This window comes from Grampus griseus (assembly GCF_964374135.1).
Source record: "Grampus griseus genome assembly, chromosome: 8".
Classification (NCBI taxonomy): Eukaryota; Metazoa; Chordata; class Mammalia; order Artiodactyla; family Delphinidae; genus Grampus; species Grampus griseus.
In genome coordinates, this window is record NC_139002.1 from 109,906,726 (window position 1) to 109,923,958 (window position 17,233).

The 17,233-nt window shown below is 48.5% G+C and overlaps 1 protein-coding gene across 2 annotated transcripts in view; it reads right to left on the minus strand.

The window, feature by feature from the left end:
- The window catches only part of AP2A2 (adaptor related protein complex 2 subunit alpha 2), a 63,572-nt gene that overhangs the window by 32,212 nt on the left and 14,127 nt on the right, over nucleotides 1-17,233 (minus strand). For both annotated transcript variants that reach the window (XM_082660455.1, XM_082660454.1), the window contains exon 2: nucleotides 6,018-6,086. In XM_082660455.1, the coding sequence (XP_082516581.1) occupies nucleotides 6,018-6,086 (69 nt within the window). The remainder of the gene's footprint in view (nucleotides 1-6,017; nucleotides 6,087-17,233) is intronic.

Consider the following 17,233-nt stretch of genomic DNA (forward strand, 5'->3'; position numbering starts at 1 on the left):
AATGTTCTCTGTTGTGTCTGTGGGGGTGGGTGCACGAACACGTGCATTTTTGCCAAAATTCAAAGCGCAAGCTTAAAACAAGTGAACTTTATTGTGAGCAAATTGTATCTCAGAAAACCAATTTTTTAAAAATTACTCTGTCAAAACATCCCAGGAAAAAAAGAAGAGCAAAAGATGAAAGAAGACGGGCAAGGGGCTTCCCTGGTGGCGCAGTGGTTAAGAATCCACCTGCCAATGAAGGAGACACGGGTTCGAGCCCTGGTCTGGGAGGATCCCACATGCCGCGAAGCAGCTGGGCCTGTGCGCCACAACTACCGAGCCTGCGCTCTAGAGCCCGCGAGCCACAACTACTGAGCCCATGAGCCGCAACTACTGAAGCCCGCACGCCTAGAGCCCGTGCTCCGCAACAAGAGGAACCACCTCAATGAGAAGCCCACGCACTGCAGAAAAGAGTGGCCCCCACTCGCCACAACTAAAGAAAGCCTGTGCGCAGCAACGAAGACCCAACGCAGCCAAAACTAAATAAATAAATTTATTTTAAAAAAAAAAAAAAACACGGGCAAAATGACGGCAAGTGGTGAAGCCAGGTGACGGCCGCCAGGCGGGGAAGGGAACAGCGCCCCCCCCATACGTATACGTTCGCGTTCCCTCGATCAAATGGGGTGGCTTTTTCAAGTCTTTCTTTACCTGTAAAAACATACATTCTTTACAGAAACGCTTTTTATTCATCTTTCTACCCCTGGCACCTGGGATTGAGTGAGCGCCCAGCAGTGAATGAGCAAATGAGCGTGTGTTACCTGGTAAACCTCCGAAGGCCACCAGCCAGAAGACATTTTCCCACCTCTGGGCAGGACAACACAACAGCTGTTTTCTAGAGGTTCCAAGGTTGAGGGCAGGCCCACTGCAGTCATAACGACCTCCCATTCGGTGGTTTCCACAAGCAGGCTGGCGGGTGTGCAGGGCAGGGCAGGGTGGGCGCCCCACCTACAAGGGGCTCTGGGCCTGCCCGGGGGGACGAGCTTAGGCAAGAAGGTGGCGCCACGCCCTCCCTCAGTGGTCGACAGCACACGTGAGGGCACGGCCCGGCTCTGTCAAGGGCAAGGCTTTCACACGGGCACTGCCCTGAGGCCCCGGGCCCTGCCCGAGCATCACCACCTCTGTGTGTCTGCCGCCAAGGACTCCACCAGACGCCATGGCCACCGGCAGCCTGTACACTCACCTGCACGCCCACCTCACCTTTCCTCCATCTGCGTCCAGGACCATTTGTCTCTGGCCCGAAGCACATCCTTTAGACTCTCCTTCAGCACAGGACTTCTGATGGGAAACTCTCCTTTTTTGTCTGGCAAAGGTCTTTTTTAGCTTCATTCTTTTTTTTCTTCTTTTTTTTTTTGCGGTACGCGGGCCTCTCACTGTTGTGGCCTCTCCCGTTGCGGAGCACAGGCTCCGGACGCGCAGGCTCAGCGGCCATGGCTCACGGGCCCAGCCGCTCCGCGGCATGTGGGATCTTCCCGGACTGGGGCACGAACCCGTGTCCCCTGCATCGGCAGGTGGACTCTCAACCACTGCGCCACCAGGGAAGCCCCTTAGCTTCATTCTTAAAGGACATTGTTAGCCAGCTGCTACTGTCCAGCACTTTGGGACCATCCTCCGCTCCGCTGCCCCTCGTCCCTGTGACAAGCCAGCTTCCACGAGGACCCTGTGAAGACGGCCCATCTCTTCCCCCTCTGGCAACTTCAAAGATTTCCTGTCTTGGGTTTCTGCATTTTCACAATAGTGTGTCTAGGTGCAGATTTCATCTTATTTATTTATTGTAACTGTGTTTATTGAGTCTGAGGTCTAGTGCATTTCATGAATTCTGGAAAGTTCTGTCACACCAGCTCCCCGTTCCTCCCAGGAGGTCACTTAACCCTGCAGGCCTTTGAACCGCACGCCTGTGTCTCTCACCCACCCTGCTGCTTTGCATTCAGGACGGGCTGTTTCCTTACCCATCTTTCAGAACGTGCCTGTGGCTATATCCACCCGAGTTCTTCATTTTAGTTCTGCATCTTTCGGTTCTAGAATTTCCATTTGGTCTTATTTCAAAATCTGCTATGTCACTTTTTATACTTCCCAAGCTTCCCACTGAAATTTTCAAGTTCGTCTTTTATTTCTTTAAAAACAGTAAACCTAGTTCTTCATTGTCATCTGAATCTGGTCTCGGAGGCCTCTGTGATTCTGTTTCTGTTTTCTCTGCTGGTTCTCGCTGTGCAGTCTTGATTCTTTGTGTGCCTGATGATCTGTGACTAGGTGCTGGACAACACCCTTGAGAAGTTACCTGGAGGAATCACTCAGCCTGTGATGGTAACCTCTTCCTCCAGAGGACTGCGTGTGAAGTCCCGCTGCAGGCCTGGGGCAGGACGGGCTCACTCCCGGGTCACTCCTGCCCTAAGGGCAGCCACCTTTAGGGCCTCAGTTTAAAATGGAAGAAGGCCTCACACTGGGGGCTCTGGGATGACCCTCCTCCTAGACCCCAGCTGCTCAACCTCAGCACTGGGCCTCCTCAGGCCAGGGGGTTCTGGGGGGCTCTCCTCTGTGCAGTGGGGTGTCCGGCGGCCTCCCTGGCCTCCACCCACTAGATGGCAGTAGCACGCCCATCCCCAGTCCCGATGGCCTTTGTCCCCTGGGGGCAAAATCACCCTGACTGACAACCACCCCTCTAGACACTGAAGGTCACCCAAACCAGGCTCTGTTTCAGGGCTGCTCCTCTGGGGTTAGCAAACTCCCTCCCGGCACAGAGAGATGAGTGCTCTGCTTGCTTTCATGGGCCAGGAGTTCTCTTCTCTTCTTGCTCTATGATGCTTTCAAGATTTTTTTAATACTGTGTCTCTTTTTAAGCCGCTTCCAGTGGAAAAGTTGGTTGAGATGTGCGCTAGCCGATGTGGCGGCTTCGGCCACATGGGGCTACTGAGTACTTGGCCTGCACTGGTCTGAACTGAATGTGTTCCACGTGGGACGTTCCAAAGACTGGGCATGAAAAACATGTAAAACATCTCAATAACCTTTGCTACTGACTACATGCTGCAATGATAATATTTTAGGTACACTAAATCAAATAAAATATATTAAATTTAGCTTCATCTGCTGCTTCTTACTCTTTTTTAACGTGGCTACCAGCAAACTGAGAATTCAGCACGTGCCTGCGTTTCCGGTGGACAGCACGGATGGAGAAGTGCAAGTGCAGCCCCTAGAGCACATACTCCTGAGAACAAGGAGTAGGTTTTCCCTTGTCTGCTGCCACTCAGGGCACACACGCTCCATAAGTGCTAACTGGTTAACAGAGAAGAGCGAGCCTCCTTCCCTACCCAGAAGGGCTCAGTTGAGACAGGCTCGGGGGCAGAAGAAACTACAGAAGTCTTGTTTGTCCCCAAATATTTAAAGACAGTTTGAAGATTCACCCTCTTCTAACCACATGGTGAACATCTCTTAGGCACTGCGTTCCTCCCCAGGAATGCGCCTGTGTTTCCACACACACGCACACAGTTGCAGCAGCAGACATCATCCGCCCCTTCGACGAAGGCCTGGAGGTGCCAGGAGTGGGTCAGCTCTGTCGGGGTCAGGATCTGCCTTCCTTGGCTTACGAGCCATGGCCAAGCGACGTCCCCAGCCCATGCCAGACCCTCTACCAGACAGTCTGCACTCCGAAGCTCCCTCGAGGGCTAGTGACAACGCTGACGGACCAACACCTCTATCTGCGGCCTCCTCTGCCCCCAGCCAACCTGCTTCCTCTGTTTATAATCCGCGGTGTCACTCTCTAGTCGATCTTCTGTCCTCCAACCCCATCACAGGGTCTGCTTCACAGAGAACCCAGCCTGAGGCCATCAGCACCCCATTTAAAGGCGCAGGGGGTAAGTCACTCAACAGGGTAACCCAGCTAGTAACTGGCTATCAGAGCAAGTGCGAGCTGGGGGTAGTCAGGGCAGCCTAGCTCTCATCACCACATTACACGCTCCCTTTTAGGAAGTAGTGGACGTTCCAGACCCCTCATCAGAGAAGATATACAGACGGCAAATGAACACATGAAAGAATGCTCCACATCACGTGTCATCAGGGAAACGCATATGATGAAATAGTAACGAGATACCTCTACACACTATCGCAGCAGCTCAGATCCAGACACTGACAACACCAAATGCAGTGAGGACGTGGGGCACAGGGACCCTCACCCGGCCCCGGTGGGGATGCGGATGGTGCAGCCACTGTGGGGGACAACTGGGCGGTTTCTTACAAAACTACACATACCCTCACCACGTGATGGGCAATCACGCTCCTTGGTATTTACCCAAAGGAGCTGAAAACTTATGTCCACACTAAAACCTGCACACTGATGTTTTTAGCAATTTTATTCATAATTGCCAAAACTTGAGAACAACCAAGACGTCCTTCAATAGGTGGATGGATAAAGAAACTGGTACATTGGACAGTGGCATATTATCCAGCTAAAAAGAAATGAGCTGTCAGGCCACTAAAAGACATGAAGGAACCTTAAATGTGTATAACTAAGTGAAAGAAGGCAACGGGGAAAGGCCATATAACCATATGCTTCGAACTCTATGACATTCTGGAAAAGGCAAAACTACCACGACAGTAAACAGATTAGTGGTTGCCAGGGGTCGAAGGGAGGGAGAGATGAATAGGAGAGCAAAGAGGATCCTTAGGGCAGTGAAAGCGCTCTGTGTGAGACTACAACGCTGGGCACTGTCAGCATACATACGTCCATCCACACGCACAGAATGCACAACAAGAATGAACCCTAACGTGAGGTATCGATTTGGGCTGACGATGACGTGCCCATGCAGGTTCACTCTGACCAATGAACCGCTCTGGTAGGGAAGCAGATAATGGGGAGGCTGTGCCTGTGTGGGGACAGGACGGGTACAAGAAATCTCTGTACCTTCCTCTCAGTTTTGCTGGGAACCTAAAACTGCTCTACAAAAAGTTAAGTCTAAATTTTAAAAAAATTTTTAAGCAATGAAAGTTATAGACAACCCCTCACATACACACACACACACACACACACACACACACAAATACATATAACCAAACCATTTCACATACAATTTCAGAGTTTCACAGACCTTAGCGGATCCTTGGGCCTGGTTAACAGTAAAGCACAGTACCTTCCGAGGGCTCAGCAGGGGATATATGTTGGTAACAACTCAAATTCCACGAGTGTTCGCATCATCTGATCACACAGGACGTCCATTCTCAAACCCTGAAAAAGCTCCGACCCCAGGAAATCCTGTCTTCTGCTGCCCCCAGTTCCCTGGGTCTCGGTCCTGGCTCCCTCCTCTACTCATTTTTTCTGGGCAATTTCAGCCACTCCCGTGGCTAATGTCTGCTCAGAGACTTGAACGAGGTCTCAAATCTGTGAAACTCAACTGAAAAATTAAGGCTTAAGGGATTAACCGGTCTTTCATAAACATGTCCCGAGACTGAAAATCTACCCTTGACAACTCCTCCAAATGAGGATGCTCAGGGGAGGTGTCCGCCCCAAAACCTGGCTCGCAGAGAGGCTGTCTCCCTGAGTGGATTAGACAACATGGTGCGTTATTCACTAACGCAAAGGAAGACACGTCCACGTTGGAAGAGCTCAGGTGACCGTGCAGGACTTCTACGCAGAGCAGTTCCCCACCCGAGACGCACACTCTGCATCAGGTCCACTGACTCACGTGCTCCTGCACCCTGTGGAGCAGAGCCCAGGGCCGGGGGTGGGGAGACAGCTGCTCTAGACAAGCGTCCTTCCAGCTCCAGGAAAAGGCTGGTCACAGGAGGGGACCCGCTATCTGATCAATTCTACACAAACCATCAAACGACTGCAGAATAACCACTGGCTTGACTTTAAACGCCAACAAAGCCAGGACAGTAACTGCACTGAGACCTTAACTTTGGTTTGAAGCGAAGAAAAGTAAAGATGAGATTAAGCCCCTACCTTATAAAATTTACAAAAGAACATCTCCTGACAAAGATTGAACACTTACCTTTAAACTTTGATCTAATGTTTGCCAGCTCTTTGTTTATTCTCTTTATTTCTGCTTCTTTACTTTTGCCTAAAAAAAGAGAACACAAATGCATCTTGCTTTAACTGATCTCTAAACAGACACCCACTCCCTAACAAAACTGCCACATCAGAATTAAATGCAGAATCAGGGCTCTTAGGAGCGCAAGGAAAGAAGCAACCGGCCTCCACCTGAAGCCAGGCAGGAGGTGGGTGAGGCAGAAGCCGGGCTCTGACACAGTCTGGTGCGGCTGCTCCCCATCAGGACCGGCAAGTCCACGAAGCCCCCGGGAGAGAGGGGAGTTGCCACCCCACATCACATGTTTAGTTCTGCCTTTTCGCCACCGTCCTGGACCTGGAAACTCTCAAAGCAGTGCTAGCTATCATCATCAGCTAGTAGTTTACTCCTAAAATTGACTTTTACTGCCACAGATAATTTTAAAAATTATAAAGGTTTAACTACTGTAGGCTTCGAATTTTCTTTCTTTATGAAATGCACCAACCTACAAAATCTGATAGGTCCACTTTTACAATATCCAATGAAGTTTGGGAATCATCCAATATATTAAAAAAGGATGGAAGGTACATTAAAGAAATACATGACAGTCCCACTTCCCCTACATCCTGCATCTAGTGCAAAATCGGCCTTCCTTCAACAAGCGTCGGCATGTGTGTTCAGCTTCAGCCCACCTTGACTAGGTGTGGAAACAGGCCTAGAGAGCAGAGACGATTTTCCCAGGGCCACACATCTTAACAAGTACTGTAAAAATATAAGAAGCTGTTCGTCACACAGGGCAGGTGAGTTGTAAGTTCACACTTGAGTAAATTTCCATCGCTTCTGGAAAGCAGGAATTAAGTTCACTATTAAAGGCCCTCCCCAGGCTAGTCCCTGGCTCGGTGACTCTATTCCCAGGGGAAGGAAAGGCTGCCACAGCAACCGCCCGCACTGGAGCACTGCCAGGCTGGGGCCTCACAGGTGCCCACACGCTGGGCTCACCAGGCCGTCCTGCAGACTCGCTGCCCACCCGCCCAGCCTCCGTCACTGCCACTCTTGGAGCTTATCTCACCTCGCAGTGAGGCAGCCTCCCACTCCCCAGGGCACTCCCACAACGCCAGTTATCTTTCACGACTGACTCGCTAATAAACAGGGTTTAACATCTGCCTGAGTGTAATGGAACCCTCCTTTGAGCCACTCCTACCCTAGAAAGCCCCTGGCCCAGACAGGGCACAGAGGCAGGCTACCCCCCACATGCTGTTCAAGGTGCCAGGACTTAGGTTAAAACAACACATCCTGCCCTCAGGAGCTGTCGTTCCAAGTGGGGGGGAGGGGGGGTTGCAGAACTTTAACAAAACAAGCCCAGCAGGCGGATCTGGGGAACCAGGGGGGATCAGGGGGTCAGGGAGGGGATCCTGACCCTCCTTCTCAGCCCTGAGTGCACTGCGGGGAGGCAGCTCCCAGCTGTGCCAGCTTCCCCATCTGGAAGAGGTGCCCCGAGAACCCAAGGGGGCACCACGTAGAGCAGCGGGCCGGATGCCCCGGAGTGGTGGGTTAAGGGCAAATTTTTTCTTAAGTTTTCCTGAAAAAGTAACACCTTTGCTGAAGTAGGCTTTTCTGACCCGACTGAAAGGGCCACGAAAACAAGGTCATGGGCACCTTCTGCCCACAGCCTGGCTTGAGTGTGGACAGAGCACGGCGCACAGGAGGGCCCACGTGTGTGTGCAAGTGTGCGTGCCCGCGTGTACACATTTGTGTGCGCGTGTGCTTCTCACAAGGGTGCAGGAACCTGTGTGTCTGTGCTGCTCTCCGGTACTCGCACTTTGCTCTACCCGCCCAAGCCCAAGGGAAACAGAGACCCCTGCATGGCAGGAACTTGTGTTGTTCAGAGTCAAGACGGGTCAGAACCAGAGCAGAAATCATAAAAAGATTAGGAGGTACTGGATAGGGGGCAACATGCTAAACAAACTACGGGGATCTATAGCTACTACCCCAGACGGGTAAATCACAAAATAAAACCAAAAGCATGTAGTTTGGAGTTTAGGTGTAGCCAGCAGAAGAAACAGAAGCGAATGGATGAGCTGCACTCCCTCTGGGCAACAAGACCGGGGCTGGGGTGAGAAGCTAGGGCTTTCCAGCCAAAGCTGTTTTAAAATCAGCCAATTTATAGCAAACACACACACACTTGTTTCAATCAGGGGAGGTCAGGCTCCCCCAGAGGAGAGGCACAGGGGTCCAAGGACAAAAGCAGACTCTGATTCACTCTGCAACCAAGCGGAAATTACTCCGCATCTCTGAGCACAGTTCCCTCAAAAGGGAAACTACTAAAAGCCACAAGACCTCACAGCAATACACCTGGGCAAGGGGAGGTAGAAGGGAGAGCCCCAAACAGACCCGGGGGACTACACGGGGCGGAGCGTGACCGGGGGCTGGCACAGTGACGAGGGACAGGGAGGGCCGCAGAGACAGGTGGACAGGGCCCAGGAAAGCCTGGAAGCACCGCCTGGTGAAGACGGTGGAGGAGGGAGTCTGTGCGACAGGAAAGCCACCTTGGACCTTGCCCCCCAACCCTGCCACAGCCCAGAGGACGAACTCCACGTAAGACAAGCAAGTTACACTCCCACAGAGACGACAAGGAAGGGGAGAAAGAGTAAAACAACACCCGGCAGACAGGCAGCGCATAGACCACAGCAACACTGGAGCCTCTATCTCCAAACAAGCTGGAGAACAGTAAGAAAAACAGGGAAGACACTTAAAAACCCACAGAAAAACTCAGACGTTAGTCAAGAGAAACCAGGTAAATTAGAAATTTAAAAAATCATTTCAAAAATGAAGAATAAGAGGGACTTCCCTTGTGGTCCAATGGTTAGGACTCTGCGCTCTCACTACTAAGGGCCCAGGTTCAATCCCTGGTCGGAGAACTAAGATCCCACAAGTTGCGTGGCACATCCAAAAAAAAAAAAAAATGAGGAATAAGAAACAGAAGGAGGGCTCCCCTGGTGGCTCAGTCATTAAGAATCCACCTGTCAATGCAGGGGACACGGGTTCGAGCCCTGGTCCGGGAAGATCCCACATGCCGCAGAGCAACTAAGCCCATGCACCACAACTACGGAACCTGCGCTCTAGAGCTCGCGAGCCACAACTACTGAGCCCGTGTGCCACAACTACTGAAGCCCACGTGCCTAGAGCCTGTGCTCCACAACAAGAGAAGCCACCGCAATGAGAAGCCCGCACACAAGAGTAGCCCCCGCTCGCCGCAGCTAGAGAAAAAACCTGCGTGCAGCAACGAAGACCCAATGCAGCCAAAAATAAATAAATTTTTAAAATAAATAAATTAAGAAACGGAACAGAAGAACAAATATACACAACAGAGGTCTGGAGAGAAACAGAAGATGAAAAGAATGAAAAGAAACAAAATTAGTTAAAGCAAAAAGAAATGAATAAAGAGATAAAGGATACAGGAGAAAGTAGCAAATACTGAAAATGGACAAAGATGCAGCATATGGGCAGTAGGAGTCCCTGAGGAAGACAGCCAACTGGGCAGTGGAACGGCCTAAAGCGCATCATTTGAAAACGCTTTCCTGAAATTAAACAAAGTAAATAAAAGATTTAAAACCACATAAAAAACCACACCACATACCTGGGAATACCGACCCCAAATAACACACACCAAAACATATTCTAATAAAACCACTGGATTTTAAAGAAAAAAAAAAAAAATCCTGGGAATTCCCTGGCAGTCCAGTGGTTAGGACTCTGCACTCTCACTGCCAAGGTCCAGGTTCAATCCCTGGACGGGGATCTAAGATCCCACAAGCCACACAGCACGGCCAAAAAAAAAAGAAAAAAAGAAGAAGAAAAAAAAATCTTTTGAACACCTGGGGAAAAAAGCAGCTGATACAAGGAAGAAAATCAGATTTCCTCAGACTCGTGCAGGCTCAGGTGTGGGCTGGACACCTGGTCCACTGACTGGACTATGCCTGAGTGCCTCATCACACAGGGGAAACAAGACCTCGGGGGCCAAGGACACAAGCCCACAAACGCTGGCCCTCGCTGGCTGGGTGGTGCTTCCACCCGACGGGGCGAGGCTGTGCCTGAGCGGCAGCCCTGGGAACACCCTTGGGAATTGCTCCGGTTCCCACACTCCTGTCCAAGGTAAGGCTTTAAAGAAAGTCGAGTATGGCCGTGGGGGACTGACACCACACACAGATCAACGCGTTCAAATCAAACTTATGCCCGAAATTTACCGAACTGCCATCCTCCTCCAGGTGGTGAGGACACCTGGGAGAAACGCACGCGCTGGGGCCCTGGGGGCCTTCCCCACCCCCAGTTCATGCTCACTCAAGCTGCACTTCCCTCCCAACAGAAGCCCAGCCACCCCACACTGCTGGCAGCAGATGTAGCGATAAATCCGATCTTTCTAGATGCAGAATCAGCTCTGGGAGAACGGGAGAGGTCACTGCCCTACTCTGACTTCTGAAGCCCATTCTAACAGGGTGAAGCATCGGCCAGCGTAGCTGGGACGCGGTGACAAGCCTCGCCATGCCTGTAGCTTGATCTCTGTTCCACAGTGAAGAGGTTCTGGTCTCTGCCACCCTGTGCTGTCTCCACCTAAAACGCAGCAGGTCTGTCAGCCACAGAAAATACCAAGCTTCTAACAGGCAATTCCCACAGTGGATGTCGGCGCTCTGGTAGCTAATGAGTAACCTAGACTGTCCCACAACCACTGCCAAAAACAAGCTACAATTTGCGTCCAGTAAATAGCAAAGAACGCACTCTAGGGGGGACAAGCTTTGAAAAAAGCCCTTGGATTTCTAGAATTACCGTCCCTGGTCGTTCTTCCGGAATAACATGCTGGTTGACGATTTCTTCTTGCCTGCAAGCTGAGCTCATCAACTGACAGTGCTAGTGTTCTGGGAACAGCCTGATTCCAGACAAAGAGCACAGGGGCCTATCACAGCTTATTATAACTAACACGCCAAACCGCCAAAATCGCACGGCAGGAAGTCTGAAATTTACAATAAAATTTGGTCGAAATAAAGTTTAGTCTCTATATAAAATGATTTCACTGAGTAAGCCAAAAGCTCAAAATTGAGCAAACAAAAGCCTATTTTTGAAGGACGGTATCACTGTTAAAATGATACTGAAGGCGGTCAGCACAGCAGGAAGCAGAGCGAACTCTGGAAGCAAGCCTGCCCTGGAATGCCACTCCATGTGCCCAGGCCAGCAACCTAACCTCGCTGAGCCTCAGTTCTCCTTCGTCACATGAGGCACCACAAAGTGCTGTGATGAGGGCTGCACAGACGACCATCAAAAAGCACACACAGGGCTTCCCTGGTGGCGCAGTGGCTGAGAGTCCGCCTGCCGATGCATGGGACGCGGGTTCGTGCCCTGGTCCGGGAGGATCCCACATGCCGCGGAGCAACTAAGCCCGTGCGCCACAACCGTGGCTCCCACATCCCGTGAGTCATGGCCGCTGAGCCTGCGCGTCCGGAGCCTGTGCTCCGCAACGGGAGAGGCCACAGCGGTGAGTGGCCCGCGTACCGCAAAAAAAAAAAAAAAAAAAAAAAAAGCAAACACAGAGCAGCCCGCCCACGGGAGACTGTCGTGAACGTCATCAGGACTTTTCTCTATGTTTTCTCTTCATTTGTGCACAGGAAGGATGGGCCTCCAAACAGAAAGGCTCAGCAACAGCAGACTGGAACAAGATTTCAAAGAAATCAAAAGTTGCTATGCCACAGAAGATAAAGCCACGTTGGACCCTGACAAATGTTAACAGGCATATCTTATTTTAACAGCTTTAGTGTGATATAATTCACGTATCAAACCATTCCCTCATTTAAAGCATGTAACTCAATGACTTTGAGTATATTCAGAGCTCTGCATCCATCACCACTATCTAATTCGGGAAATTTTTCATCTGTCCACACCCAACAGCAGTCATGCACCAACACCTCCCTCCTCAGCCCCTAATCTCCTTTCCGCCTCCACAGACTTACCTCCTCTAAACATTTCATATAAATACAATCTTTATATGTTCTTTTGTGATTGGCTTCTTTCACCACTTACAAAAGATAGCGTGATTTTTTTTAAATATTTATTTATTTATTTGGCTGCGTGGGGTCTTAGTTGCCACATTCGGGGTCTTAGTTGCCACATTCGGGATCTTCATTGCCGTGTGCAGGATCTTTAGTTGTGGCATTCAGGATCTTCAGTTGCGGCATGCGGGATCTAGTTCCCTGTTCAGGGATCGAGCCCGGGCCCCCTGCATTGGGAGCTCGGAGTCTTAACCACTGGACCACCAGGGAAGTCCCAATGATTGTTTTCAAGGTAGAGTGAATCAGTACCTCATCCCTTTTCTCTGTTGAATAATATCACATTATATGGATATACCATAGTTTGTTATCTGTTCATCACCTGATGAACTGGGGGCTCTTATGAATAATGTTGCTATGAACGTTCGTGTGCGAGTCTCTGTGTCAACGCACACTTTCATTTCTCTGGAGTGGACACCTAGGAGCAGAAATGCTGGGTCGTACGACAATTCTATGTCTAACACTGTGAGGAACTGACGAGATGTTTTCCCAAAAGGCAGCACCATTTTACATCACCACTATAAAAGCGCGAGGGTTCCAATTGCTCCACTTGCTGTTGTCCATCACTTTTACTCCAGCCATCCCAGTTAGTGTGTGTGAAGTGGGATGTCACTGTGGGTTGTTTGGTTTGGTTTTTTTTTTTTGACTGCACCACACAGCTTGCGGGGATCTTAGTTCCCTGACCAGGGATCGAACCCGGGCCCTTAGCAGTGAAAGTGCAGTTCTAACCACTGGACCACCAGGGAAGTCCCTGGTGTCTTGTGATTTTATTTTCATTTATTTTTTTAATCTCCCTTGTGTTTTTTCCTTTGACCCACTGGTTATTTAGGAGGGTGTTTGATTTCCACATATTTGTGAATTTCCCAAATTTCCTCCCGTTACTGATTTCTAACTTCATTCCATTGTGGTTGGCGGACACACTTCGTATGATTTCAATCTTTTTAAATTTACTGAGGCTTTTTTTTTTATGGCTTAACATAGTCTATTCTGAAGAATGTTCCATATGCACTTGAGAAAAATGTGTATATTCTGCACTTGTTGGGTGAAGCAGTCTATAGATGTCTGTTAGGTCTAGTTGACTTAGTGTTGTTCAAGTCTTCTATTCATTGCTGATTTTCTGTCTACTTGTATCTCTTACTGAAAGCAGGGTATTGAAGTCTCCAATTATTATTGTTGAAGTGTCTATTTCTCCCTTCAATCCTTCATGTATTTTTTTAAATTTATTTTTATTTATTTTTGGCTGCGTTGGGTCTTCGTTGCTGTGCGCGGGCTTTCTCTAGTTGCAGCAAGCAGGGGCTACTCTTCATTTCGGTGCACAGGCTTCTCACTGCGGTGGCTTCTCTTCTTGCGGAGCGTGGGCTCTAGGCACGCGGGCTTCAGTAGTTGCGGCACACGGGCTCAGCAGTTGTGGCTCGCGGGCTCTAGAGCGCAGGCTCAGCAGTTGTGGCGCACGGGCTTAGTTGCTCCGCAGCATGTGGGATCTTCCTGGACCAGGGTTCGAACCTGTGTCCCCCGCATTGGCAGGTGGATTCTTAACCACTGCGCCACCAGGGAAGTCCCTCTTCATGTATTTTGCTTCATGTATTTTGAGCTCTGTTATTAGGTATGAATATGTTCAGAATTGGGAATCCCCTGGTAGTCCAGTGGGTAGGACCCGGCGCTTTCACTGCCATGGGCCCGGATTCAATCCCTGGTCGGGAAACTAAGATCCCGCAAGTCTTGAGGCTAGGCCAAAAAAAGAAAGAATTGATATATCTTCTTGAGGGCCTGACGCTTTATCACAGTAAAATGTTCTATAACTCTAATAACAATTTTTGTCTTAAAGTCTACTTTGTCTGATACTAGTATAGTCACTCCGCCTCTCTTCTGGTTACTATTTGCAAGGCACATCGTTTTTCTTCCTTTCACTAGTATCTTTTGTTTGTATCTTTTGATCTATAGTGTCTTTCGAAGAAAGCATTTAGTTGGATCATGTTTTTTTTAACCCATTCTGCCAATCCTGCCTTTTAACTTGAGGGTTTAATCCATTTACATTTAAGTTAGTTTCTGATAAGGTAGGGCTTACATCTGCCACTTTGCTGTTTTCTATATATGTCTTCTGTCATGTTCCTGCATTCTTCCATCACTGTCTTCTTTTGCATTAAGAAGTATTTTTCAGTGCATCATTTCAATTCATTTGTTTCTTTTAGTTTTTTTTTTAGTTACTTTCCTAGTAATTGCCTGGGGATTATAATCAACACTTAACTTAAAACAATCTAGCTTGATACAAACTTAATTTTAGGGAATTCCCTGGCAGTCCAGTGGTTAGGACTTGGTGCCTTCACTGCTGTGGCCTGGGTTCAATCCCCGGTCAGGGAACTAAGATCCTGCAAGCTGTGTGGCGCGCCCCAAAAACAAAAAACTTTTTTCCTTTGTCTTTCAACAGTTTGACTGTGATGTGTCTAAGTACTGATCTCCTTGAGTGGATCCTATTTGGAAGTCATCTTGGATATGTACATTAATGTTTGTCTCCAAATTTGGGGAGTTTATGTCTTTAAATATTCTTTCTGCATCTTTCTCCTACTTCTTTCTTTATGGGACTCCAGTTATGGGTATATCAGTATACTTGATGGTGTTCCACAGGTCTCCGAGGCTCTGTTCATTTTTCTTCATTCTTTTTACTTTCTGTTCCTCAGATTGGATCTGTACTTACCTTAATAGAGATCTTAACTTAATTATATTAACAAACCTATTCCCAAATTCACTGACTTCTTTCTTCTATCAGTTCAAATCTACTGCTGAGCCCCTCTAGTGAATTTTTCATTTTTTCATAGTTATTTTATTTTTCATAGTTATTGTATTTTCAACTCCAGAATTTCTATTTGGTGTTTTTTAAAAAATAATTCCTACCTTTTTATTGATAACTTCTACTTGGTGAGATATTCTCATACATTAATTATTTAGACATAGTTTCTTTTAGTTCTTAGAACATACTTATAGTAGCCAATTTAAAGTCCTTGTCTAGTATTATTAAGCCCAACATCTGGACCCTTTCAAGGATAGTTTCTATTGACTACTTTTTTCCTGTGAATAGACCATATTTTCCTGTTTCTTTGTGCATCTCATAAGTTCTTACTGAAAACTAGTATTTCAGGTAATACACTGTGGCAACCCTGGAATTCAGACTGCCCCTTTCCCAGGGGCTGTTATTGCTATAGTTATTTGCTTAGTGACTTTACTGAACTAGTTCTGTAGAGTCTACAATTCCCTATAGTTTACAGTTACTATAAGTCTTTGCTCAGTTAGCTTAGTGGTCAGTTAATGATTGGTCAGGAATTTCTTTAAATGTGTTGAGCTAATAAGTGTCCCAGACACGGCCAAGAAGCTGTGCAAGTGCTGAGGCACACCTTCGGCACTCAGGGAGCTATAATGCTGCCTTTGCCTTCACTTCTTATTTGTGGAGGGACTCAAGATTAGACAGAGGTGAGAGACTAGGGCCCTCTCAAATCTCTCCTAGGCATATACACAGTCCTGCCTCTGTGCAGCCTTCGAGACCCACAGGAGTCTATCAGAGCTTTCCAAAGCCCCCTAAGAGCATGTCATTCTTCATATCTTTCTTCTAAGAGTTTGGCCAGACTCTTGTTTGCCCCCAACTGTGATATTAACTGCCACTGATCGTTTGCCACAAAGACACTAAGGGTAACGCTCTTCCCAGTGAGTGAGATCAAATAATGACAGCTCTGCAAATGGGGCTTTTCCAGAAAGCTGCAAGGCCAGTCAAAGAGTAACAACACTCTGAGAAGAGGACTTTTGAGGGGCTTCAAATCTCATCTGTCCCTTCCAATGGCTGCAAGGCTGCTGGTTTTCAGTTACCATGGCTGCAAGGCTGATGGTTTCCAATGCTACCACAGATCATGGGAGAGGAGAATGACAGTAGGTCAAGTTGGAGGTTCAGCAGTTTTTCCTGAATAAATCTTCCTGAGATTATGTCAATTTCTGGTTCATTTCCAGAGTTCCAACAAAGTTTATTTTGACCATTTTTACCAGTGTTTTCACTGCTTTTATGGAGGAGTAGCTTTACAGAGGTCCTCACTCCACCATTCTTACTAAATGGCGTTTCTGCTATACAGTCAAAGCAACTATGAGTAAAGAGTACTTTACCCATTCGTCCCTCCTGTCAATTATGATTTCTGTATCTCCAAAATCCACTCCTACTGCCTTGACTCAGACCCTTGCTATCTCCTCCAGACCAGAGCAATCAATCTTTTCCTAACTGGCTTTCCTGCCTTTAAACCTAGTCTAAAATCCATCCTTCGCATTCAAAATTACTATTCTACTAATAAAAAAATAAATTGTACAGTGTCACTCTCCTGTTTAAGATATGTCCGTGGTCCACGTCCCACAGAGGAAGTTCCCCATGATCTGGCTACGGCCTGCTCCTCCCACCTTGTTCTCCTGCCACATCTCCCGACCCACCAGGCACTACTCATTCCAGGAACCACCCACAACGCCTGGAGTGTGTCCCGCTGCCACTCATGTCACTCCGCAGTGTGACGCATGATGCTCCCCCCTTTCGTGGAGAACCCCCCTACACCCTACCAGCTCAGCAGACCTGACCCAGGCATTATCCCATGTTACCCTGCCTGACCACCCTCTCCTGACCGTCTGCAGCTCATCCTGCCGAGCTGATCATCCCTCATTTTCACCATTCATCTCACACACTTACCACTCTGCGTTACAAGGGCTTGAGCTACTCTGAGGAGAGAGATCATGTCTCATTATCTTCAGTGTTTGGCATGTGAGAAGAAAACAGCCACGACCTCTACAATGCGCTACACAGGCCCCGTGACCCGTCTCCCCACCTCCAATACCCCCGACCTAACCTTCTACCTAACCTCCTTCTTGGCTCCCTATTGCAGACACACGGCCTCCTACTATTTCCTCCACACACTGGTTGTCTCTCCCCCCAGTGAAGGCCTTTGTACCTGCTGTTCCCTCTATCTAAGATGTACCCCCCCCGCCGCAATTTCTACATGACCCAGTGCCTTCAAGTCTTTTGCTCAGCTGTTACCTTTAAAGCAAGACCAATCCTGGTCACCCTATTTGAAGTTGAAAACCCACAGCCCCAAT